The following is a 24264-nucleotide window of genomic DNA, read 5'->3' on the forward strand; positions in this document are numbered from 1 at the left end:
GTCTCGATCTCCTGACCTTGTGATCCGCCCGCCTCGGCCTCCCAAAATGTTGGGATTACAGGCGTGAGCCACCGTGCCCGGCCCCAATAAAATTGTATTTACAGAAACAGGTGGTGGCTGGACTTGGTGACCCCTGCACTAAGCGGCCCCATCCATTCCCACGGCTTGCGCACGCCTGGCAGGTCGGCATCTCCGACCTGGACCTCTCCGCTGCGTCTGCCATGAACGTCTTCCCTGGGTGGAAGACGACATCTCAAGCCTGCAGTGCTCACATCAGGACTCTTGATTTTCCACTGCGCTGAATGTGGTCCATCGTGTTCAGCTTCCATTCTCACCTCCTTTTGTTTATTTTCCAGTATTTTAGAACCTAAAATACAAATGAGGCAATACTGTGTTTTACAGATTCCTTTGCAGCCAGAGTTCTGGGCGAGGCTGTTGGAGTCAGTGCAGTTGTGTAAGATGGGAAACGCAGAAAGGACTCCTCAGAGGCCTCCGCCCTGCGCTGAGGCTGCTGGCAGGCAGGGCTGTGGAGACTCAGCCGTTGCTGAGGGAGGCCTGGGCAGCAGGGGCGCGGCCTCAGGATCCCCGGCAGGTTCCTGATCTCAGAATCACAGCTACCCAGGTCTCCTCTTAAGCTCAGTAGTCCCAAAGGCCACCTGTCAGCTATTATACCACCAACGCATCCAGTGATTCTATAATATTCCCTATCATAAATCCATTTCTACCTTAAACCCAAGTGGGTTCTTGCCTGATACACTCACCCCACCTCTCTCATCTTCGCCTCGGGAAATCTCTGTCCTGAGTTAGTTCCAATCAGAAGGGAACCACCACACCAGGAATGTGAACAGGAAAAACGTTAACATAGAGAATCATTGCCTAGTAAGATGACGTTAACAGCAAGGTCACGAAAAGAGGATGCAAAGGGATTCAGAAGCAGCAAATGCAGAAAGATGCTGCGGGCTAGGCGTGGTGGCTCACGCCTGTAATCCCAGCACTTTGAGAGGCCGAGATGGGCAGATCACGAGGTCGGGAGATCGAGACCATCCTGGCTAACACGGTGAAACCCTGTCTCTACTAAAAAATACAAAAAACTAGCCGGGCGAGGTGGTGGGCACCTGTAGTCCCAGCTACTTGGGAGGCTGAGGCAGGAAAATGGCGTGAACCCGGGAGGCAGAGCTTGCAGTGAGCTGAGATCCGGCCACTGCACTCCAGCCTGGGCGACAGAGAGAGACTCCGTCTCAAAAAAAAAAAAAAAAAAAAAAGATGCTGCAATGGCCAGGCTTCAGGAGCAAGGAAGGGCCAGGAATGCAAAGAGCTGCCCCCGCCCAAGGCCCAGCCAAGCTGGTGCATCAAATTAACCATCGCATACAGTTAATATCTAAGAACCTTTTATTCTTTTCCTGTTTTAGAATTTTTTTGACAATTGAACACATCTTTGCATATGAACTTTAAATTTGTGTTTTCCTATTTTTAACATTGGAAATCTAACTGGAGTTAAATATTTATATTCATTTGAGGAGTTGTTTGTTGTTTGTGACGGAGTCTCATTCTGTTCCCCAGGCTGGAGTGCAGTGGTGCAATCTTGGCTCACTGCAACCTCCACCTCCTGGGTTCAAGCAATTCTGCCTCAGCCTCCCGAGTAGCTGGGATTACAGATGCCTGCCACTACGCTCGGTTAATTTTGTATTTTTAGTAGAGATGGGTTTTCATCATGTTGGCCAGGCTGGTCTCCAACTCCTGACCACAAGTGATCTACCTGCCTCGGCCTCCCAAAGTGCTGCGATTACAGGCATGAGCCACCACGCCCAGTCTTGTCTTCCCATCTTGTTCAGAGGATTACTGGTAGGGTAATGAAAATCGAAAAGCTTTAGTCATCTGAACAGGTAACCTTAACTTGTTCTGTTTTATCAAAAATATAATTTAAATCCAACTGTCCTTTTACACACCCATGAATTTATATTATTATGTTTTACTGTTTTTGTTTTGAGACAGAGTTTTGCTCTTGTTGCCCAGGCTGAAGTGCAATGGTGCAATCTCGGCTCACTGCAACCCCCGCCTCCCGGATTCAAGCAATTCTCCTGCTTCAGCCTCCTGAGTAGCTGGGATTACATGCGTGCACCACCACACCTGGCTAATTTTTGTATTTTTAGCAGAGACAGGGTTTCTCCATGTTGGTCAGGTTGGTCTCGAACTCCTGAACTCAGGTGATCCGCCTACCTTGGCCTCCCAAAGTGCTGGGATTACAGGTGTGAGCCACTGCGCCTGGCCTACTGTTTTATAACTAAAATTCTCAAGTGAAAAGCCACAAGATCTTTGTTTTGTCTACGTTTTTATGTCTTTATATCTATATGTGATTTTAATTTACAAAGAGCTCTATTTAATTGGCACAAAGAAAAAAAGCACTTAAATTAAGTAATTTAAGAGCATACAGTTTATACTATTTTTATACTATATTTAAGAAATATAGGGACAACTACAGTGGCTCACATCTGTAATCCCTGAACTTTGGGAAGCCAATGCAGGAGAATTGTTTGAAGTCAGTTTGATACCAGCCTGGGCAACAAAGTAAGATCTCATCTCTACAACAACAATAAAAATAGCTGAGTGTCTCTATTAAAATATAGATAGGTAGATAGATAGAATAAAATCAAATAAAATAAAAATAAAATCATTCTGCAAACTGAGTTCATCGTATTACTTTACTCTGTATGATTCTTTGAAAACCCTGCACCTGGCCGGGCGTGGTGGCTCATTCCTGTAATCCCAGCACTTTGGGAGGCCGAGGCTGGTGGATCACGGGGTAAGGAGATCGAGACCATCCTGGCTAACACAGTGAAACCTCGTCTCTACTAAAAATACACACACAAAAAAGTTAGCTGGGCATGGTGGCGGGCACCTGTAGTCCCAGCTACTCGGGAGGCTGAGGCAGGAGAATGGAGTGAACCCAGGAGGTGGAGCTTGCAGTGAGCCGAGATCGTGCCACTGCACTCCAGCCTGGGCGACAGAGTGAGACTCTATCTCAAAAAAAAAAAACAAAAAACCAAAACACCCTGCACCTGTCCAACCTCCGCAAAAGTACAACTGCTAACCAATAATGTGGGTGCAGCACTTTGATATGATAGCGAACACCTATGAGACTGATACAATGAAAGGCTGACTTAACCCAACAGCTACTCCTTCCAAATTTCCTTCCAGCTGCTCAAATGTGGCTCAAATGGTTTTGACACTGACTTAAAATTGCTGGCCATTCTCCCAACATGGCACCAAATCAACCTGGACAAGAAGGGACAATCAAAACCTACACAGGATAATTGATCAGTGATGTCTTTAGAAAAAAAATTTTTTTTTGAGACTGAGTCTCTCTTGGTCACCCAGGCTGGAGTGCAATGGCACAATCTTGGCTCACTGCAACCTCCGCTTCCCAGGTTCAAGTGATTCCCCTGCCTCAGTTTCCCAAGTAGCTGCATTACAGATGGTTGCCACCACGCCCAGTTAATTTATGTATTTTTAGTAGAGACGGGGTTTCACCATGTTGGCGAGGCTGGTCTCCAACTCCTGACCTCAGGTGATCCGCCCACCTCAGCCTCCCAAAGTGCCGGGATTACAGGCATGAGCCACTGCACCTGGCCTCAGAGAAAGATCTTCATCAAAAGGAGGAAATATAAAAATTGCAATAAACCCCTTCCTTCTTTAACTAGGTGTCTGAGGAGTTTTGTCTGCGGCTCGTCCTGCTACAGTTTGTAACTTCAGATTATTTCTGACAAGTTTTGATCCACGGTTTTTAAAAAAAGATTTGTCAATTTCAGGCTGAGCGCGGTGGCTGAAGCCTATAATCCCAGCACTTTAGGAGGCCGAGATGGGCAGATCACGAGGTCAGGAGATCGAGACCATCCTGGCTAACACAGTGAAACCCCATCTCTACTAAAAAATACAAAAAAACTAGCCGGGCGTGGTGGCGGGCACCTGTAGTCCCAGCTACTCGGGAGGCTGAGGCAGTAGAATGGCATGACCCCGGGAGGCGGAGCTTGCAGTGAGCTGAGATTCCGCCACTGCACTCCAGCCTGGGCAACAGAGCGAGACTCTGTCTCAAAAAAAAAAAAAAGGTTTGTTAATTTCAAAATATGTGTTTGGTCCTGCTTCCTGTTCTTTCTCTCTCTCTTTTTTTTTTTTTTTTTGAGACAAGGTCTCACTCTGTCACCCAGGCCGGAGTCTAGTGACGGGATCACAGATCACTGCAGGATCCAACTCCCAGACTCAACAGATCTTCCCACCTCAGCCACTGACCCCATAGCTGGGACTACAGGTGTACATCATCTCACTCAGCTAATTTTTAAAGTTTTTTTGTTGAAATGGGCCTCACTGAGGCCTCACTGGGCCTCAGCCCACGCTGAGTTTTCTTTCTCCACTTCCTTTTTTTTTCTGAGACAGTGTCTCACTCTGTCACCCAAGCTGGAGTGCAGTGGCCGGATCTCAGCTCACTGCAAGCTCCACCTCCCTGGTTAACGCCATTCTCCTGCCTCAGCCTCCCGAGTGGCTGGGACTACAGGCGCCCGCCACCACACCCGGCTAATTTTTTGTATTTTTAGTAGAGACGGGGTTTCACTGTGTTAGCCAGGATGGTCTCGATCTCCTGACCTCGTGATCCGCCCGCCTCAGCCTCCCAAAGTGCTGGGATTACAGGCGTAAGCCACCGCGCCCGGCGCTCTTCCTTTTTTTTTTTTACATTTTGTTTGCCTAGAATTGTATTTGATTGTAATCAAATCATGTGTCATATCTGTTTTTCAATTTGTATGATTATTTTGTGGCCCAATACATGATTGTTTTTTGCGAATATTTCATGGGCTTAAATAGACAAGAAATTCTCTCTCTACACATAATTAAATGGAGTGTGTGCTTTGCATTATTCAATTCCTTTATTCCCATCCTTGCTTTTGTCTGCAGATTTGCCTAGTTCTAGAATGGGTATACTGAAGCTTGGGTAAGGGTGAGGCCAGCGTTCTGGGGGGGGCTCAGCCTACTGTCCCACCCGTGCCACAGAATCCACGGAGAGGCCCAGCGGCCGCACTGGGTGGGGGCGAGGGGGGAGGCGGAGCCAGGTTGGGGCGGGTAGGCAGTCAGTGCGGTTGCCAGGAAGCGGGAAAGGGCCACAATGGGGTCTGGGAGGTGGGCGGGGCGGAGCGGGGGTGTCCAGCCACGTCGCTTTGTTTTCCCATAACAGGAGCCACAACAGGTCAGTGCACCTCGGGGCCTCCCCTCGGGGCACCGGGTCCCCCACACCAGGCCCTCCCCGGGGCACCCTTTCCAACACCACGAAAATCTCCTGCCCCCACCCCGCCCCCAGGTGATTCCCTTCACCAAGTCTGGGTCTAAACTTGGCCCCCGCGAGCTCACGTCCCTACCTAACCCGCCTGGAGTCCGGGTGATGGTCCTGGACCCGCTGCCGGCCCCACGCCACACACAGCCGGGCAGGGAGCTCGCGTTTGTTTTGCTGGCGCCAGGGATACGGACCAGGCCCCGCCCCGCCGCGCGCTAATCCCAGGGTAGTGGGAAAGTGCGCTCCCCAAGAATTTGGGGTGGAGGGGCCGCGGCCACCGCCTTCTGTCCGCAGGTGCTGCGAGCCGTAAGCGCCCCCCACCCGCGCTATGGGCTCGGACGCCTGGGTGGGCCTTTGGCGGCCACACCGGCCCCGCGGCCCCATCGCAGCGCACTACGGAGGCCCCGGGCCCAAATACAAGCTGCCGCCCAACACCGGTAGCAGGGGCGGGCCCCGGGATTGAGGGGTGGGACGGTGCCTGGGGGAGGGAAGGGGAAGAGACCAGGGAAGTCTGCGCTCGGGGCTGAACCGAGCCTGCTAGAGGGAGAGGGGGTCTGTGCCGGGGGAGGGTCCGTGTTCCAGACGGGGGTGGGGGCTGGGCCCGGCCAGGCGCTGACTCGGATGCTCCCAGGCTACGTCCTGCATGACCCGTCGCGGCCCCGCGCCCCGGCCTTCACCTTCGGCGCGCGCCTCCCCACGCAGCAGACGACGTGCGGCCCCGGGCCCGGCCACCTGGTGCCCGCCCGCATGACCGTGCGCGGCCCCGACGGCGCCCCCGCCTACTCCATCTACGGCCGCCCGCGCCGCTCAGCGCCCTTCCTCACTCCGGGACCTGGTCAGGACCCCCGGGACCCTGGCCACCCAACGCCGAACTGCCTCCAGGGAGGCCCACCTGGGAACCCCCCACCTGAACCCCGAGTCCCACTCAGATACCCTAACACCGCATAGTCGGAACCTCCATATCCGGGTCTCAAATCCCAAACCCCGAACCCCACGGGGCTTTGACAAATCGTGGCTCAGATTCCCCCCTAGTCCCAGGACCCCATCTCGGGTACCCACCAGGCCCCCACCCAGTTCCAGACCCCCACACCCTTGATCCGCCCCGCAGGCAGGTACTTCCCGGAGCGAGCGGGGAACGCGATGTACCCCAGTGCGCCTCGGCACACCATTGCTCCCCGAAACTGGGGTGTCCAGGCGGAGCAGCAGAGCCCAGGTGAGGCCAGAAAGGCCCATCCCAGCACTGTGGGCCTTCCCACTCCAAACCGGGGACCGCCCTCCGGGAGCTGGGACCACCCTGCGCCTGTCCACGGAGACCCACTACCCCCGAGCCCTGCCTCCTCCCCAGGTCCCGGGGCCTATACTGTGCCCTCGCTCTTGGGTCCACGTGTCATCGGCAAAGTCTCCGCCCCAACTTACTCCATCTACGGCCGCAGAGCGGCGGGCAGTTTCTTCGAGGACCTCAGCAAGGTGGGGGAGGGGCCGGGGCGGACGCAGGGGTCCCTGGTCCGCGGCAGCGGAGGCGGCAGTCAGCACCCTCTGCCCTCCCGCAGACCCCAGGCCCATGCGCCTACCACGTCGTGAGCCCGGGGGTCTACAAGTCCCGGGCCCCCCAGTTCACCATGCTGGCGCGGACTTCGCTCCCCCAAGACAACACTCAGAAGCCAGGGCCCGCGGCCTACAACGTGGACCAGGTGGCCTGGAGTCCAGGGTCAAGGGTCAGAGTCAGGGGAGTGGGGAGGGCCTGAGGTCGGAGTGATGGGATCAGGGTCCCCGGGGGTCCAGGGGTCCCGGCGCGGAGAGGACGCCGGCCCCGCGAGGTCAGTGGTGTCTCCGGGCCCGCAGCAACGGAAGCCCCGCGGCTGGAGCTTCGGGATCCGACACTCGGACTACCTGGCCCCGCTGGTGACCCACGCGGACACCTGACCTGGCAGGCGGGAGCGGCCCCACACTTGTTTGCTTAAAGTCTGCGAGTCCGCATCGTGTCCGCCTCTCTCTCTCTCTCTCTGCGCGTCCTGGGGCAAGGCCAGGGGCGGAGCCGGGGCTGGGGCCGGGTCCCAACTCCGAACGCAGCGGGGCGGGGCCGGGACTCCAGCGCTGCGCCGCGTCCGAACGTCGAGACTCCACCGAGGGCGGGAGGGGGACTCTCGGGAGCCGCAGACGCCCGAGGCCCACGCCGCGCGGGACCAGCCAGTGGTCACTCCCGCCGACGGCCCCGGGCCCCGACGGCCCGGAAGTCCCGCGTGTCCGGGGGCACCGGGGGATCGGCAGGGGGGCGGCGCGCGAGGCTCCCCCGGGGCGGTGACTGCTGAGCCCCGCCCGCCAGGCGGCCCCACCCGCCTGCTGTCCTGGGGCGCCGCCGCCCCGCCGCCCGCAGTGGACCGCTGTGCGCGAACCCTACGGTCGCGACCCGAGGGCGAGGCCGGGTACCTGGGCTGGGATCCGGAGCAGGCGGGCGAGGGCAGCCGCCCTGAGCAGGTACGGGCGGGAAGCGGGAGCCAGATACGGACAAGGGCGACACAGACACGGGACCGAGGGGCGGACACCGGAGAGACACGGGAAAGGGTCGGGACAGGAGCACGTGGCTCAGACACCGACGCCAGGAGGCCGCAGACCCCGGACGTGTCAGGCATCCCCGCAGGCCCGGAGCGATGGCGGCCTCGACCGTGGGAACCGGAGCCCCACCCGCGCCTGGTGACCTCTCCGGGGAAGGGAGCCAGGGACTTCTCGAACCCTCGCCAGAGCCCAAGCAGCTCCCGGAGCTGATCCGCATGAAGCGAGACGGAGGCCGCTTGAGCGAAGCGGACATCAGGGGCTTCGTGGCCGCTGTGGTGAACGGGAGTGCACAGGGCGCACAGATCGGTGCGTGGGGAGGGTTGGGCGTTCCTGACCCCGACCGGGAGGTCAGCCCAACAGACTATGGGTCCCTGGGGGTGCGACAGCGCCCTACTACCAGCACCGGCCCCAGGGTGCCCCACTGCTGTGGGCTGCCACCCTCACGGGTACCCCCACATACCAGGGGCCATGTTGATGGCGATCCGACTTCAGGGCATGGATCTGGAGGAGACCTCGGTGCTGACCCAGGCCCTGGCCCAGTCGGGGCAGCAGCTGGAGTGGCCAGAGGCCTGGCAGCAGCAGCTTGTGGACAAGCATTCCACAGGGGGTGTAGGCGACAAGGTCAGCCTGGTCCTTGCACCTGCCCTGGCGGCGTGTGGCTGCAAGGTTAGAAACCACCTCCTTCCCACATGGGAGCCTGTGACCCCACATGCAGCAACCAGGCCAGCCACAGGCAGCTCCCAACCTCAGGCTTGGCCCAAAGCCCCCAAGACAGTACCCAGGTTTCTCCCCACCCCGCTCCCCAGCACAGAGCCTGGGGCCCCTCCGGCTCCAGACCAGGCCCCCTGGAGCAGGAAAAAGATCCACTGATGGAATTCAGACCCCTTTCCCCTTGTTTCCCCTGGGGACGGGTACCAACCTTCTCCCCTACTGACACTTCTCAACCGAGAAAACTTCCTTTCCATTCCCTCACCAGCTGGGCGCCCCTATAGCTGCTTAAATACTTTCTAAATCCAGCTGAGGTCCTAGCCAGGGAAGGTGAAGGGATACATGGAGGTGGGGGGAGGGGTACTGTGCAGGGTACTCAGCATCCCTGACCACCAGGTGCCAATGATCAGCGGACGTGGTCTGGGGCACACAGGAGGCACCTTGGATAAGCTGGAGTCTATTCCTGGATTCAATGTCACCCAGAGCCCAGAGCAGGTACGGGGGTGGGGCATGGATCAGTCATTGATCCAGGTTGATGCTGGAGACCCTGGCCAGAATCACTAAAGGATCACTGGTGGATCATTAGGGTCATTAATAAGGACACTGGTTAAGGTTACTCATGGGCCTGAGCCAAAATCATCAGTGGAACTTTGATCAGGATCATAAAACGGGGAGTTGGTCAAAATTATAGATGGCTGGTGGGGCACGATGGCTCACATCTGTAGTCCCAGCAGTTGGGGAGGCTGAGGAGGGCAGATCCCTTGAACCCAGGCATTCAAAACCAGCCTGGATAACATGGCGAAACCCTGTCTCTACAAAATAAAAAAATTAGCCGCGTGTAGTGGTGCACACCCGTGGTTCCAGCAACTCAGGAGGCTGAGGCAGGAGGATCACTTGAGTCTGGGAGGTCTAGGCTGCAGTGAGCCGTGATGATGCCACTGCACTCCAGCCTGGGCAACAGAGTGAGACCCTGTCCCAGCACTCTGGGAGGCAGAGGGAGGATCGCTTGGGCCCAGTTGGAGACCAGCCTGGGTAATATAGTGAAAACTTCATCTTTAAAAAACAAGAAAAAGAAAAAATAAAATAAAGCCCAATGTGGTGGTATGCACCTGCAGTCCCAGCTACTGGGAAGCTGAGGTGGGAGGATCACTCAAGCCCAGGAGGCAAAGGTCTCAATGAGCCGAAATTGTGCCAACTGCACTCCAGCCTGGGCAACAGAGCAACACTCTGTCTTAGGAAAAAAAAAAAAAGGCTCTGGCCATTTGCCAGAAGTCACTGAGGATAGGGGATGTTTGACCAGATGCAAGCGCTGCTGGAGCAGGCAGGCTGCTGTATCGTGGGTCAGAGTGAGCAGCTGGTCCCTGCAGACGGAATCCTATATGCAGCCAGAGATGTGACAGCCACCGTGGACAGCCTGCCACTCATCACAGGTGACCTGACTCCATGGCCTGCTTCTGCATGTTACAGGCCCCTGACCTCAAGTCAGGGTCCTCTGGTTAGGAGTTATGTGTCACCTGACCGTGTGCCCCCCTACCCCCATCACAAGATGCCTGACCACCACCATGTGAGGTGGCCTGATACACAACCCACCAGGTGCTGCCACCCCCATAAGGGACTTGACCCTCAATGCTCAGGGCCCCTGACCCCAAAGTCGGCATCCCCCAAGTCTCCCAAGAAGCTCCAGGTTCTCCATTGTCTCCAACCTCCTCTGCCTCCAAAGCCTCTATCCTCAGTAAGAAGCTCGTGGAGGGGCTGTCTGCTCTGGTGATCGACGTTAAGTTCGGAGGGGCCGCCGTCTTCCCCAACCAGGAGCAGGCCCGGGAGCTGGCAAGGACGCTGGTGAGCGGTGTGGCCTCTTCCTGGGGAAGCGTCTTCATGCGGGCCCAGCCTACCCTTCACCCTTCTCGTTCCCACTGCGTCCCTCCACTCAGCAGTCCTGCCTAACCCCAGTCCCACCCTCTTCTGCCCGAAGTCCCTCCCTCCCTCACGGCCCCCCAACCTGCTGTGACTTTAGAGGTCAAGGTTGGCCCAGCCTGGGCCTGGGGAGGCCCTCTGTGGCGTCCCTCTCCTAGGCCAAGTACAAGTTCCTCCTGGCCCCATGGCGAGGTGTGGCACTTCACTCGTTTCTGTTCCCCACCCCAACCCTTCCCTGACTTCATCCTGGCGGGCTGGCAACCCAGGGTGCAGCAGGGGCTGGAGTTCGACAAAGAATGGGCTGCAGGACGCCCCGCCATGTGGGGTCCGCGCTGAGCCTCGTCTCGGTAGGTTGGTGTGGGAGCCAGCCTAGGGCTTCGGGTCGCGGCAGCGCTGACCGCCATGGACAAGCCCCTGGGCCGCTACGTGGGCAACGCCCTGGAGGTGGAGGAGGCGCTGCTCTGCATGGACGGCGCAGGCCCGCCAGACTTGAGGGACCTGGTGACCACGCTCGGTGAGGGGGACGGGGCGCAGGGGAGCGGCGGAGGGGGGTGCTTCCCGCCGGGGCTGCCCTGGCCGGGCCGCGCCTAAGCCCCGTCCCCACCCGCAGGGGGCGCCCTGCTCTGGCTCAGCGGACACGCGGGGACTCAGGCCCAGGGCGCTGCCCGGGTGGCTGCGGCGCTGGACGACGGCTCGGCCCTTGGCCGCTTCGAGCGGATGCTGGCGGCGCAGGGCGTGGATCCCGGTCTGGCCCGAGCCCTGTGCTCCGGGAGCCCCGCAGAGCGCCGGCAGCTGCTGCCTCGCGCCCAGGAGCAGGAGGAGCTGCTGGCGCCCGCGGATGGTGAGCGTCGGGGGAGTCCTCGTCATCCCGCCTCCGCCATCCCCTTCCCTTCCCGAGCCCCCGCCCCTTCCCGAGCCCGCGCGTCCCAGCCCCTCTCCCCGCAGGCACCGTGGAGCTGGTCCGGGCGCTGCCGCTGGCGCTGGTGCTGCACGAGCTCGGGGCCGGGCGCAGCCGCGCTGGGGAGCCGCTCCGCCTGGGGGTGGGCGCCGAACTGCTGGTCGACGTGGGTCAGAGGCTGCGCCGTGGTGAGCGCCGCCCCCGCCCCGCTGCCCCCGCGCCCCCGCCCAGTCCCGGCCGCGCGGCCTCTGACAGCCCCTGGCTCCGCAGGGACACCCTGGCTCCGCGTGCACCGGGACGGCCCCGCGCTCAGCGGCCCGCAGCGCCGCGCGCTGCAGGAGGCACTCGTACTCTCGGACCGCGCGCCCTTCGCGCCCCCCTCGCCCTTCGCCGAGCTCGTTCTGCCGCCGCAGCAATAAAGCTCCTTTGCCGCGAAACTTTGTCGGTGCTTGGCTCGCCGGGGCGGGAGCGAAGGCATCGGGGCCGCGGGGGCGGGGCCGTCTCGGCGAACACGTGACCTGCGGTGGGCTCCGCCTTCCGCGCAAGCGCCGAGAGCGCGTCAGCGGCCGTGCCCGTCTGCGCATGCGCAGCTCCGGGGACCGCCTGCGCCCTGGCTGCGAGCTTGTGGCGCCCACGATACCTGAGCCCGCGAGGAGCCCGCGGGGCGGAGCGCAGGGAGCTGGAGGTCGCGCTGCCTCTCGGGGGACTGGTCCACTGACGCGCGGCCCCGCCGCGAGGTGCGGACGCCGGGACCGGGAGGGAAGGAGGTAGCCCTGGGCACTCGCTGGACTCCAGGATAGTTTCCCAGCTCCGGCTACGGCGCGGGGCTGGCGGGGGGCACCCCGAGGGCGCGCTGGAGGGAGGAGCGAGGCTGGGGCGCCCGGGGGAGGCTCCCAGCTAGCACCGGTGTTCTCGGTGCGGCCGAGCACAGTTCTAACGCGCTCGCGCGGCTCTTTACGTGGTCCTGGGACCTTTCTGGCCACGAGGGCGCTGGCCTTGGTGGGGAGGGGACAAGCCCAGAACCGCCCGGGCGGAGGGTGCCCTCAGCAGGAGGGGGGGCAGTGACGAGGAGTCCTGAGACCTCCACCTAGCAAACCTCCCGGGGGGGCCCGTGGGAAAGGCGCAAAGGTCACCAACGCAAAGGCAGAGCGTCGGCTGTGAGCCCGGAGGAGCTGCTGGGAAGCCTGGATGTGAGGAGGGTGGGGTTTTGTGGCGGTGGAAGTGTCGTGCGTCTCTGCCAGGAAAGGTGAAATACGGCAGAGGCAGAGTCCGAGCTCCAGGGGGAGGTCGTGCAGGTTTTCTGCCTGGAGTGTGGAGGAGGCCACGGTGGGCTGAAGTGTCCCGAGGTGACAGGAAAGTGCTGGAGGAATCGGTTACTCTAGGGACTGCAAGCCAGAGTTACCCACCTCCTTTTAAGAAATGGGTTTATTGCAAATAGATAACGTGGTTAGGAGTCCAGGCAAGGCATGCACTTGGAATGCTTTCAGTCAGCAAGAGGTTCACCTTGCTGAGGTGCAGGGCAAGGTGTGGCGACAGGCTGGTGATCCCAGGTGGAGGACAGGAGTGACAGGTGTGGATGTTTGGTGGAGGTGTTCTGAGCTCAGGTGAGCAGTGACAAACGCCTGTTAAGCCTGAACGTGGGCTAGGTCCTTCGGATGGGTGACTGGTCTCTCCAGTCGCAGGGGCAGCCCAGGCACTGTCCTGGGCCTTCCCTTCTGGCTCCTGACACCCGTGCTTGTTTCCAGGAGCATCAGATCCATGCTGCTGCTGACTCGGAGCCCTACAGCTTGGCACAGGCTCTCTCACCTCAAGCCCCCAGTCCTCCCCGGGACCGTGGGAGGCCAGGCCCTGCAGCTGAGGTCCTGGTTTTTGTCAAGGCAGGGCCCTGCAGAGACAGGTAGGCAGGGCCAGCCTCAGGGCCCTGGGCTTCGAACCAGGCTGTTGATCACAGCCCTGTTTGGAGCTGGACTTGGTGGGGCCTGGCTGGCCCTGAGGGCTGAAAAAGAGAGGCTGCAGCAGCAAAAGCGAATAGAAGCCCTGCGCCAGGCAGCTGTGGGCCAGGGCGACTTCCACCTGCTGGACCACAAAGGCCAGGCTCGCCGCAAGGCTGACTTCCGGGGCCAGTGGGTGCTGATGTACTTTGGCTTCACTCACTGCCCTGACATCTGCCCAGACGAGCTGGAGAAGCTGGTGCAGGTGGTGCGGAAGCTGGAAGCAGAGCCTGGTTTGCCTCCAGTGCAGCCCGTCTTCATTACTGTGGACCCCGAGCGGGACAATGTGGAAGCCATGGCCCGCTATGTCAAGGACTTCCACCCAAGACTGCTGGGTCTGACCGGCTCCACCGAACAGATTGCCCAGGCTACTCACAGTTACCGTGTGTACTACAGTGCCGGCCCCAAGGATGAGGACCAGGACTACATCGTGGACCACTCCATTACCATCTACCTGCTCAACCCTGACGGCCTCTTCACCGATTACTACGGCCGGAGCAGGTCAGCTGAGCAGATCTCAGACAGTGTGCGGCGGCACATGGCAACTTTCCGCAGTGTCCTGTCTTAAGCCGCTGCAGCCTGGGCCCCATCATTAAACAGGGTGCATTTAATCTGTGCGTGTGTGATCTGTACCAGCAGCCCATGGAGGTCAGGCAGCCCTCTTCTCTGCGCAGGGCAGGTGTACGTAAAAGGGTTTTTGGGGGAAGATGAGATGGCAACACTGCTTTATTAGGCCGGGCCAGCCAGGAGCAGATGCACGGCTCCTCAGTACACATCCCCCACCCCTGCCTTGGTGCTCCCCACTCAGTGCTGGGCCATGGAGGGGGCAGTGTAGGTCTGGAAGCGCTTGTGGGCTCGCTGGTGTGTGAGCAGTCTCAGGGACATGGTGTCCACGGCCGTCTCCAGCCCAGGCTGCTGGGTGATCTCCACTGTGTAGTCATTGGCCTGCAGGGGTGGGGCATCAGCAGGGTCTGGGAACCGTCTCCCCCTCCCACGCATCCCAGGCTACTCACCAGCTGCAGGGAGGCCAGCATGGAACGACACACCTCGAAGGCCGGCTGGCCAGCCACCAGCTCCGCAAAGGGACACCACTCATTGAGCTGGGGGAACCGCGAGACCACCTGGTCCCCATAGGTGTGGATGTCAAAGGGTACATGCTGCTCCTGCACAGGGGAGGAGCATGTTGGCTGTGGAGAGAGGCAAGGCCTGGGACAGGCCTGCAGCAGACAGCTCTGGTTCCCAGCGACCCCGCCTCACCTGCTCCTGGAGCAGAGGCTGCACTGTGTCCTCCCAGTCCCTGATGCGCTGGCTCAGCTCTGTCTCCTGGACAAACTTCTGGGAGGTGGCGATGAAGAGCTCCTAGGAGAGGATCAGCAGGAGGTACTGCCTCCCAAGCAGGGCCTGGGCGCCTCTCACCTATCCCTCTCCCCTCCCCGTCCCTCTCTAACCCAGGCCTACCACATTCCTTCGAACCAGCTCCTCGTAGCTCAGGGACACCGGCACTGTGTCTGGGAAGGGGCAGCTGTGAGCTGGGCAGCTGAGGGGCCACACTCTCCCCTGCCCCCAGTTCCAGTGGCCCCTCAGCACTCCTAGCCCGCTGCCCACCTACCAAGGTCAGCAGCTTCCCTGGGGTCTGCTCCCTCAGGCTCCACATACTCCTCAGGTTCTAGAAAGTCATCTGCTGGGAGGTGGGAGAGTGGACAGCACAGAGGCAGCTAGTCAGCTGGCAGCAGGTGCCAAGCCCTGCCCCACCCCCACCGGCAGGCACCCACCTGCTGCCCCCAGGTCTTCCAGAGAATCCTCCAGGTGGTCCTCCTCTGCAGACCACAGCCCCTCCTCGGCCCTCGGCAGCCACTGCTCAGCCACCTGTCCAGAGACAGCATCTGTGAGGGGCACTGTCATCTCCCATCAGGGCCGCCACGGAGTCCTAGATCACAGCTGACCAGTTGGGACTTGCCTCCCTCCTCTGCAGCTTCCGGAGAGTTTCCAACTGCTCCTTCACATGTGTCCAGTACAGGACCTCCATGTCTGCAGACAAAGACCTTGTGAAGGCTCCCTTGTCCTTCCCAGGCCCTGTGCCAGTCCACCCAAGGCTTTGGTGACACCAGGTGGGGGTAGAGGTAGGGGAAGGGGAGTAAAACTGTCTTCCCTGAGGACTTCAGCCTCACCTGCAAAGGACGGACCCTTTCGCCGAGGCCTCTGGCTGTCAGCATGGTCAGCATCTGTGAGAGAACATGGTCAGTACCAACCAGGCCAAGAGCTGCCCACGGCAGTGGGGAAAGGGCGTTGATCCTCCTCCACTGGCCCTGGCCCAGCCCCCAGCTCCCAGGGGTCCGGAGTGCGTAGCACACCCACTCACAGGCAGCCAGGTACCACTGGTGGAAGTCCTGCAGCTTGGCAGCACCCTTCCTCTTGCGCTTCTGTCCCGGAGCCTCCTCCACACAGGGGGGCACAGAGTAAGGCCTACCTAGAGGCAAACAGGGACTGTCTTAGAGCTGCTGGGCAATCAGGGTGCAAAGCCCTCTCCCACCCCCCTACCTCATGCCCCAGCCAGGAGTACCTGAGCGGAGGTATCTTCCACCCAATTACCTTTCTTGAAGGGCTTAGACTCCAGGGAGTCAAAGGGGTCCAGGCTCTGCCAGGGCTCTGGAGTCTCCTGGGCACAGAGCACAAGAAGGCGCTGGAGGAGTAGGGGGTGCACAGCCGCCCTCCCAAAGGAGTAGGGGGTGCACAGCCTCCCTCCCAAAGGAGTAGGGGGTGCACAGCCTCCCTCCCAAAGGAGTAGAGGGTGCACAGCCGCCCTCCCAAAGGAGAAGTAGGGGGTGCACAGCCGCCCTCCCAAAGCCCAGGCAACAAGTGCGGTGACAGCCTGGGACAGAGCCGACCACACTCAAATCCTGGATCACAGAGGGGAACACTCGAGGGAGGGTGGGGGCCCAAAGTCGCATGAGGGGGTCTCTAAGAGAGCAAGTGCAAAGGGCCACAGGCTGAGAACACCGCAGGAGCAAGAGCATGATGGGCAGGCAGCCAGTCCTCGAATCTGCCCGTCCCTCCCTGCCAGGGTCAGGGCCCCAACGCTCCTACCTTCACGCAGGATGCAGGCTCTGGGGCCCCCTCTCGCTCCCGCAGCATGTACCTCCTGGGCAGGGCAGCACTCTGCAAAGACAGTCACAGGGTCTCCACTTCTCCCCTTTCTCCACTCAAGGCTCTGGGTACCCCAGGAACTCCACCTTGGGTCAACATCAAGAACTCTACAAGGGCCGGGCACGGTGGTTCATGCCTGTAATCGAAGCGCTTTGGGAGGCCAAGGTGGGCAGATCACCTGAGGTCAAGAGTTTGAGACCAGCCTGGCCAACACGGTGAAACCCCGCCTCTACTAAAAATACAAAAAAAATTAGCCGGGCATGGTGGCGCACACCTGTAATCCCACCTACTCAGGAGGCTGAGGCAGGAGAATCGCTTGAACCCAGGAGGCAGAGGTTGCAGCAAGCCAAGATCACGCCACTGCACTCCAGCCTGGGCAAAAGAACAAGACTTTGTCTAAAAAAAAAGAAAAATCCTACAGGGGCCAGACACAGTGGCTCACGCCCGTAATCCCAGTGCTTTGGGAGGCCAAGGCAGGCAGATCGTTTGAGCAAGGAGTTCCAGACCAGCCTGGGCAACGTAGTGAGACCCCGTCTCTACAAAAAATACGAAAATTAGCCGGGCGTGGTGGCACGCACCTATAGTCCCAGCTACTCGGGAGGCTGAGGTGGAAGGATCACCTGAGCCTAGAGAGGGTCAAGGCTGCAGTGAGCCAAGATCAGGCCACTGCACTCTACCCTGGGCAACAGAGCAAGACCCTGTCTCAAAAACAAACAAAAAAACCCTGCTAGTACTCTCTGGGGGCATTAAAACAAAAACCCGAAGAAAAACTTTAAAACACAAACAGTGGGCCGGACGCCGTGGCTCATGCCTGTAATCCCAGCACTTTGGGAGGCCAAGGCGGGTGGATGCCGGGCATGGTGGCAGGCGACTGTAGACCCAGCTACTCGGGAGGCTGAGGCAGGAATGGCGTGAACCCAGGAGGCGGAGCTTGTAGTGAGCCAAGATCGCACCACAGAACTCCAGCCTGGGTGACAGAGCGAGACTCTGTCTCGAAAAAAAAAAAAAAAAAACAAAAAAACACAAACAGTGGTCACGGGGTACTCTTCTTCAAAACTAAGAAAAACGAATAGAATATGACAAATATCCATGTCATCGACCAACCAGAGTGAAGAAACATTAGCATTTCCTCTGTATGCATCGGGTTGATTTTCTGCTTTAATAAATAAAACGGATTTCTTGGCTCTAGACTGCGTATAGTTGACCCTGGGGGTTGAGGGAGGCAGCAATGGCCTCCAGACACCCCCTCCTACCAGCCCAACTGCAGAAGAGGCGCCTCGGCGACCAGCGGCCATCCCAGGTAGCTGTGAGCTCGGCAGGGCCCAAACCCTTGGACGCCAGCCCACTACTCTGAAGATCATCAGTTCTGTCCAGAGAGGGGAGGAACACAGAAGCTGCCGTTCCAAAGGGCTGGCTGCAGGACGGGCTGCAAGACGGATGGGCTTCTGCCCCAGACCAATGGCCTGGGGCCAAGGCCATAGCACTGCCCTCCTTGTGCAAGCTGACTCAGCCCCAGAGCCAGGGTTGCCCAGTTCACAGCTCAGGCTCTGCAGGCCTCCATGTGGGTCCCACCTGCTGCGGGCTCCTGGGCTCCTCGGGCTCCAGAGTGGCCTTGGGGGCCGAGGCCTCAGGAAGGTCTACTGCCTCCTCTGCATCCTCGTCCTCACCCCCGCCCAGGGGCGTCGGGCCTTCTGGAGAGGTGCCTGGACAGGGAGCAAGAGAGTGATCAGCTCCAAGGAATGTCGAGACCAGACGGCACCAGAGGGACCCTGACGGCTACTTCCTCCCTCAGCTTTAGTCACGGAACCCAGAGCATTCAGCAGGTGCCTTGCACCCTCCTCGTCATGCTAGTGTGCTGTGCTCTGTTTGGTTCATTTTATTTCTTGGCAAATGTTCCTCTTTAAATGCAGCCATCCACATCTGCCCAGAGAGGACACCCAGGAAGGCAGACGGCAGTCAGTGAACCAAGACGGGCTGAGGCTTAGGTAAGGCCAGGGGCTGTGGCTGCTTCCCCGGGGCGAGGCCTCATTCCCGTGGGCCATGGAAGGGGTGTGAGGCTGGCAGCTGACAGCAGCGCCTTGGACCCCTGTCCACTGAGAGCTGCCTCCCTGGTCCCCTCTTTGGCGGCCATGCCAGTCCCACCAGGGAGCTTTCTTCTCACCTGGGTCCTGGGAGAAGCCAGGTGCTGGGACAGGGCTCCGGCACACGGAAACTTCCATTGGTTGCTCCTCAGTCCTCCCGGCATCTGGGAGACAGGGATTGGACAAGGTCAGCCCAGCCCCTCTCCAGGCTGGTCCCTGCCTGGTGTTCAACAAGCCCCTCCAAGGGGCCAGCAGAAGGGCAGAGTCCTGCAGACTCCAGGCCTTGGGCTGGGGGAACACAGCAGGGCCCTGAGCCAGGCACCAGGTCCCTGGCACTGAGACCATGTTAACTTGTAATCAAGGCACAGCAGACGGGTGGGATGAGCACCAGCCAACCTGTCTAGACTGGAGCGGGCACCCAGAGAGAGGGAGCTCCCAAGACCAGAGGTGGCAAGCACAGGGCACCCCACGAGAGTCCACCCAGAAGACCCTCCCCCTCCCTTCCTTCCCACCAAGCCCCCGCATCCAAGCCCTCACCCTTCTGGGTCCTTGGCATGGAAGCGCCTGCTGGCTCCACGGGGGACATGCCCTCTGGCTCCAACATGAAAGCCCCTCTGGGGTGGGGAACGCACGTGTTCATCCTGAAATCCTTCCGGCTGGCCAGGACCTCACCCTGACGGCTGTGCGGGCGAAAACACGCCTGCTGTAGAGACCCTTCCCAGGCAGGCCTCCCTCGCCGTCGCTGGGCTCAGATCCCTACCTGTACAGGGGATTGTTGTTCTTCTCCACTTCATCAGGGGCCACCAGGGCCATGGGCAGGAGGGGGATGATGAGGACCTCCTGCATGGAGGCCGAGGGTGGGTGAGCCAGGCATCCTTCCACTCCAGTGGAGAACAGAGCCCACACAGGGCAGTGACACCTTCTCACACCCTATCAGCTCAACACAGCCCCAGGGAAAGTGCTGACCTCGCCCCAACCTAAGAGGGGCCAGGCCAGGACTCACGCTGGGCGCCTGATCGTTCTTGAGATCCACGTTAGTCCGGGAGTCAGGGAAGTCATCCAGCGACAGGAACTGGAGGGAGACAGAGCTCATGGGGGCCGAGCCCAGGCAAACACACAGTGGGCGGGGACCACGTGCCCAAGAAACTCACCTCATTCTCTGCCTCCTGGGGGGCCCCAGAGCTGGCATCCCCATTGGCCCTGTCCTCCTGCACCGAAGAGAGCTGCTTGGCCCGCCTGAGAGAGAAAAGTATCCCATGGGCATCCCAGAAGCTGCGGGGGCCTCCCTGGCCACATGCAGGGCAGCACAGTGAGTGGCTCCAGAACTCACCTCTTTCCAGAGATGAAATCAAGGGCCTGGTAGACGAGTGAGTAGAGGTATTCCACCTGGTGACCAGACGCAGGCAGTGAGGACCCAGAAAGGAGGGGCCCACCCCCAAGGCCTTCCCAGCGGTGCCCTCCACGAGGCCTGGCCACTACCACCAAACCTCCAGTACAAGAAACCAATTTTGGTTCCAAAACTTAATTCTCAAATCAAACCATGAATCTCATGAGAATTACTTTACCAGCTGAGGCCACCCACATCTCTCCCCTGCCTGCTATGTTCCACGCAGCCGCCAAGCATGGCCTTCTCAACGGGTGACCTTGACGGCAGTGCGGTGCCCACAGTATGCCTCACACAGCCCTTGGTGGCCAGGCCCCTCGTGCTTGGCACCCACTCTGCCGATGGCCTGTAGCCCTGCTGCTCCTCCGCCCATGTGCTCCTGCCAGCATCACCCTAGTTCCTCCTCCTCATGTCCTGGCCCTGCCCTGTCCCAGCTCCAGCCGCCACAGGGCCTGCAGGACACAGTCCTTCACCCACTTCCTGTACTCCTCCTCCACAGAACCATGAGGGTAGTGGCTGCGGATTTTTGAGGTGCTGACAATGAAGCACCCACAAGTAGAGGATGGGGAAGGGTAAGGTGGGTGCATGGGGCACCCTGGACTGTGCCCAAGTGCACACAGCAGGTGTCATTCCCCCAAGACAACAGAGCCCAACAGCACACAAGACCCTCCCTGCCTGGCTGTGCGATTTAAAATTAAAAAGAGTTCTTGGTGTTGGAAGGTGCCGAGGAAGTGGCTGAGACCTGAGGAGAGAGGGAGGTAGGTCACAGACGGGATGACCACTGCGCCTGCCCCAGAAGAACTGACTGCGGTCCCACTGGCCACCGAAATGCCAAGACCAGCGTCAAGCAGGGCCCACCTTCTTACTGTAGACGCAGGCAGAGCCCTGGATCAACAACGCTGCCTCAATGAAGTTCATTGTGGTCTTGCCTTCGTCAAAAGAAATGCAGATCTGATCCAGCTGCAAGAAACAACACAAGGGCGGGGGAATCCAAGGCCCAGTCTGCACTTGCTGCTTCCAGGGCAGCCCCACCCATCATTGGTCTCTGCCCAGCACCTCCTGAGACGGGTAGCGCGAGCTCTGCTGTGGGCTCCCCGGTTGTCCCTGGTATTTGGGTGGACAGACAGGTCTCCGTGTTTCCTCCTACTTCCTATAACAAAAACCTGTTTTGGAAGTGGAAGGCCCCCAGGGCACACTGTCTGCAAACAACCAGGGCAGCACAGCGGCTCACTCCACAAGGCGCCGCCTCCACAAGGCGCCATAAGCTGACAGGCTCCAGCAGGAAGACCCCTGACACAGAGAAGAAAAGGAAACCTCAGGGGTAAGAAAAGCAGAGACAAAATGCTGAGGTTTCCATCCTTTGGGCAGAGAACTCAGGAAACAGTTACGGATTAATCATTATCCTTCCTCTGCCCCCCTCAGCCTCCCGGAGCCCCAGCTCCTGTCACCCCTTAAATGTCAGTGTCCCAGGCATTCCACCCTCAGCCTCTCTTCTTCCCATGCAGCCCCCGCCATGCACATTCCTTCATCCCATGCCCAAGCTGCCAACCATGAGCCAACGAGCCCCAAACCCATCCTGACCAGCTCTCTCCTCAACTCTGGGGCTGCATTCACAGCTGGCTGCAGAGTACATTCAAATGTCCCCAAACACTTCACTTCCATACTTAACCCAAGATCCTCCCCAACGCTGGCTCATCTGTATTCCTTCTCAGCAAACGACACTTAGAAAAAACAAAAGGCCAGGCGCGGTGGCTCAAGCCTGTAATCCCAGCACTTTAGGAGGCTGAGGCAGGCGGATCATGAGGTCACGAGATCGAGACCATCCTGGCTAACACGGTGAAACCCCATCTCTGCTAAAAATACAAAAAATGAGCCGGGCGTGGTGGCGGGCGCCTGTAGTCCCAGCTACTTGAGAGGCTGAGGCAGGAGAATGGCGTGAACCCCGGAGGCAGAGCTTGCAGTGAGCCGAGATCGCGCCACTGCACTCCAGCCTGAGCGACAGAGCAAGACTCCGTCTAAAAAAAAAAAAAAAAAAGGCCGGGCACAGTGGCTCAGGCCTGTAATCCCAGCACTTTGGAAGGCCGAGGCGGGCAGATCATGAGGTCAGGAGATTGAGACCATCCTGGCTAACACAGTGAAACCCTCTCTCTACTAAAACTACAAAAAATTAGCCGGGAGTGGTGGGGGGCGCCAGTAGTCCCAGCTACTCAGCTACTCGGGAGGCTGAGGGAGGAGAATGGCGTGAACCCAAGAGGCGGAGCTTGCAGTAAGCGGAGATCGGAGATCGTGCCACTGCACTCCAACCTGGGCGAGTACATTCAAATGTCCCCAAACACTTTACTTATACTTAACCCAAGATCTTCCCCAACGCTGTGGCTCGTTGGTATTCCTTCTCAGCAAATGACACTCAAACAAAACAAAACAAAACAAAACAGGCTGGTATGGCGGCTTTGAGCGAGACTCCGTCTCAAAAAAAAAAAAAAAAAAAAAAAAAGTTTTTGTAGAGACAGGGTCTCTCTGTTGCCCAGGCTGGTCTCAAACTCCTGGCCTCCAGCGATCCTCCTGCCTCAGCCTCCCAAAGCACGGGGATCACAGGCATGCGCCACCGCGCCCAGCCACAAACGACACTTTGAAGCCCCTGTGCGTCTTTCCAGCTCTTCAATTTTGCATTTCCATCTGCCTGGAATGCCCACCCCCAACTGTCCCCATGCAAACTCTTTTTCAGAGCCCCTCCATTCCTGGGGCCTCCGTGCAGCTCCATTAGTGTGATCGTGTCCCTTAGTGAACTGTGAGCAGCATTAGTGTAATTCCAGCCTTCTGTTCAGTGCCCGACCCCGGTGCCCAGTAAATATCTGATTAACACATGCATAGGTAATGTCAAAGCTAAGCCTGGAAAACGCAGAGGCTCACCAGACAGATGAAGGGAACATGAAGGCAGCTAGCTGAGACTGGACACATCTCTTCAGGAAAATGAGCATGATCTAAACATGGCCAAAGCATGCAGTGTGCTGGGGACAGGCAAGATTTCGGGCACCATGGTAGCACGAAGAGGGGGAAAGGCTGGGAAGCCATCCCCAAGGGGAGTCACTTCCATAGCTCTTGAAGGATAAAGGGTGTTTGTCGGATCTGGGAGGAAGGGAGAGGAAACAGCAGCATGGCTGTCTACGGAGTGTGAGGACCCTGGGGGTGTTCAGGACCTGAAGAGCTGGCCCAGAAAGAAGGGAACATGGAGGAGATGGCGGCCTGGAAGCCGAGCTGCAGAGGTGGCCCTTCTCTCCAGTGACCCTCAGCCCGGCCGGCTTGCCCACTCCCAGGACACCGGGCCTCATTTGTCTTCTCACCTCCGCAGGTTGGATCTGCCATCTGAGCCCAAACCCACACGTCCAGCTGCCTTCTTCAAACATTGCTTGGATGTCTTCACCAAGATTCACACTGAATGCATCCACACTGAACTCCAGATACCCCCCAACCCACCTGCCCAGAAACCCAGGGGTTCCTCTCCATAGTCATCCCCATTCTGGCCCCACCACCTCCCCTTTTGCTTCTGCACTGACAGGGCTCCTCCTGCCCTTCGCTCCCCTCACATCCACTCTCCACACTCTGCTCAGTGCCTCTGTTTAGGATTTTGAGTTTTTCGTAAGAGTGGCAGGAAAAACCCAAAATCTTAAATGGAGCCAGAGGGAGGCCTCCATGCTGGCCAGCCTCCCTCTCCAGCTGCCTGCCCTCCTCTGCTCTGTACTCCCAACTCAGAACCTTCCGTTTTGTTTCGTTTTGTTTTCTGAGACAGAGTCTTACTCTGTCACCCAAGCTGGAATGCAGGGGTGCAATCTCAGCTCACTGCCACCTCCCCCTCCCGGGTTCAAGTAATTCTCCCTGCCTGAGCTTCCTGAGTAGCTGGACTTATAGGCACCCGGCTAATTTTTGTAAAAACTCCAAACCTGCCAACGCCAGGTTTCCTCCACCCGGAACATTTTTTTTTTTTTTTTTTTTTTTTGAGACGGAGTCTCGCTCTGTTGCCCAGGCTGGAGTGCAGTGGCCGGATCTCAGCTCACTGCAAGCTCTGCCTCCCGGGTTCACGCCATTCTCCTACCTCAGCCTCCCGAGTAGCTGGGACTACAGGCGCTGCCACCTCGCCCGGCTAGTTTTTTGTATTTTCAGTAGAGACGGGGTTTCACCGTGTTAGCCAGGATGGTCTCGATCTCCTGACCTCGTGATCCGCCCGTCTCGGCCTCCCAAAGTGCTGGGATTACAGGCTTGAGCCACCGCACCCGGCCACC

At 58.8% G+C, this 24264-nt stretch overlaps 4 protein-coding genes across 17 annotated transcripts in view; 2 read left to right on the forward strand and 2 right to left on the reverse strand.

Annotated features, from left to right (window-relative positions):
• LOC116270713 (translation initiation factor IF-2-like) lies at nucleotides 1–8115 on the reverse strand. The gene is made up of 2 exons (XM_031656138.1): nucleotides 7239–8115; nucleotides 1–367 (listed from the first exon to the last, which is right to left on the reverse strand). Exons 1-2 carry the CDS (start codon nucleotides 7942–7944, stop codon nucleotides 99–101), a joined length of 975 nt encoding a protein of 324 aa, XP_031511998.1. The 5' UTR covers nucleotides 7945–8115; the 3' UTR covers nucleotides 1–98.
• ODF3B (outer dense fiber of sperm tails 3B) lies at nucleotides 4729–7298 on the forward strand. Of its 4 annotated transcripts, XM_003905759.5 has the most exons (7): nucleotides 4729–5230; nucleotides 5609–5751; nucleotides 5946–6149; nucleotides 6423–6527; nucleotides 6660–6781; nucleotides 6865–7005; nucleotides 7157–7298. In XM_003905759.5, exons 2-7 carry the CDS (start codon nucleotides 5643–5645, stop codon nucleotides 7235–7237), a joined length of 762 nt encoding a protein of 253 aa, XP_003905808.1. In that variant the 5' UTR covers nucleotides 4729–5230; nucleotides 5609–5642; the 3' UTR covers nucleotides 7238–7298. The 4 variants fall into 4 exon arrangements, with proteins under 4 accessions (XP_003905808.1, XP_031511996.1, XP_031511995.1 ...); XM_031656136.1 differs by having other exon boundaries at nucleotides 6423–6781; nucleotides 7157–7294; XM_031656135.1 differs by having other exon boundaries at nucleotides 5215–5751; nucleotides 6423–6781; nucleotides 7157–7294.
• Nucleotides 7649–13989, forward strand: LOC101005875 (thymidine phosphorylase). 7 transcript variants are annotated; one of them, XM_031656131.1, is made up of 10 exons: nucleotides 7649–7789; nucleotides 7953–8173; nucleotides 8331–8533; nucleotides 8972–9070; nucleotides 9876–10005; nucleotides 10296–10414; nucleotides 10841–11003; nucleotides 11100–11575; nucleotides 11658–12154; nucleotides 13133–13989. In XM_031656131.1, the coding sequence occupies exons 2-10, from the start codon at nucleotides 7963–7965 to the stop codon at nucleotides 13944–13946; spliced, it is 2712 nt and encodes a 903-aa protein (XP_031511991.1). In that variant the 5' UTR covers nucleotides 7649–7789; nucleotides 7953–7962; the 3' UTR covers nucleotides 13947–13989. The 7 variants fall into 7 exon arrangements, with proteins under 7 accessions (XP_031511991.1, XP_003905806.1, XP_031511992.1 ...); XM_003905757.5 differs by lacking the exon at nucleotides 13133–13989 and having other exon boundaries at nucleotides 11100–11330; nucleotides 11435–11575; nucleotides 11658–11824; XM_031656132.1 differs by having other exon boundaries at nucleotides 7673–7789; nucleotides 7941–8173.
• The window catches only part of NCAPH2 (non-SMC condensin II complex subunit H2), a 16699-nt gene continuing 5229 nt past the window's right edge, over nucleotides 12795–24264 (reverse strand). Inside the window, exons 2-20 of one of the 5 annotated variants that reach the window (XM_003905755.4) lie at nucleotides 20846–20947; nucleotides 19934–19989; nucleotides 19755–19839; nucleotides 19607–19675; nucleotides 19364–19443; nucleotides 19141–19283; nucleotides 18684–18767; nucleotides 18095–18225; nucleotides 16463–16534; nucleotides 15968–16034; nucleotides 15738–15845; nucleotides 15547–15600; nucleotides 15336–15406; nucleotides 15151–15244; nucleotides 14988–15059; nucleotides 14837–14886; nucleotides 14636–14737; nucleotides 14392–14541; nucleotides 12795–14323 (exon numbers count right to left, since the gene is read on the reverse strand). In XM_003905755.4, the coding sequence (XP_003905804.1) occupies nucleotides 14183–14323; nucleotides 14392–14541; nucleotides 14636–14737; nucleotides 14837–14886; nucleotides 14988–15059; nucleotides 15151–15244; nucleotides 15336–15406; nucleotides 15547–15600; nucleotides 15738–15845; nucleotides 15968–16034; nucleotides 16463–16534; nucleotides 18095–18225; nucleotides 18684–18767; nucleotides 19141–19283; nucleotides 19364–19443; nucleotides 19607–19675; nucleotides 19755–19839; nucleotides 19934–19989; nucleotides 20846–20947 (1731 nt within the window). In that variant the 3' untranslated portion in view covers nucleotides 12795–14182. Of the gene's footprint in view, nucleotides 14542–14635; nucleotides 14738–14836; nucleotides 14887–14987; nucleotides 15060–15150; nucleotides 15245–15335; nucleotides 15407–15546; nucleotides 15601–15737; nucleotides 15846–15967; nucleotides 16035–16462; nucleotides 16535–18094; nucleotides 18226–18683; nucleotides 18768–19140; nucleotides 19284–19363; nucleotides 19444–19606; nucleotides 19676–19754; nucleotides 19840–19933; nucleotides 19990–20845; nucleotides 20948–24264 lie in introns of all 5 variants that reach the window. The other 4 variants (XM_009217610.3, XR_002515438.2, XR_002515439.2 and 1 more) reach the window with 4 other exon arrangements.

This window comes from Papio anubis, chromosome 16 (assembly GCF_008728515.1).
Source record: "Papio anubis isolate 15944 chromosome 16, Panubis1.0, whole genome shotgun sequence".
In the NCBI taxonomy this organism is placed as follows: Eukaryota; Metazoa; Chordata; class Mammalia; order Primates; family Cercopithecidae; genus Papio; species Papio anubis.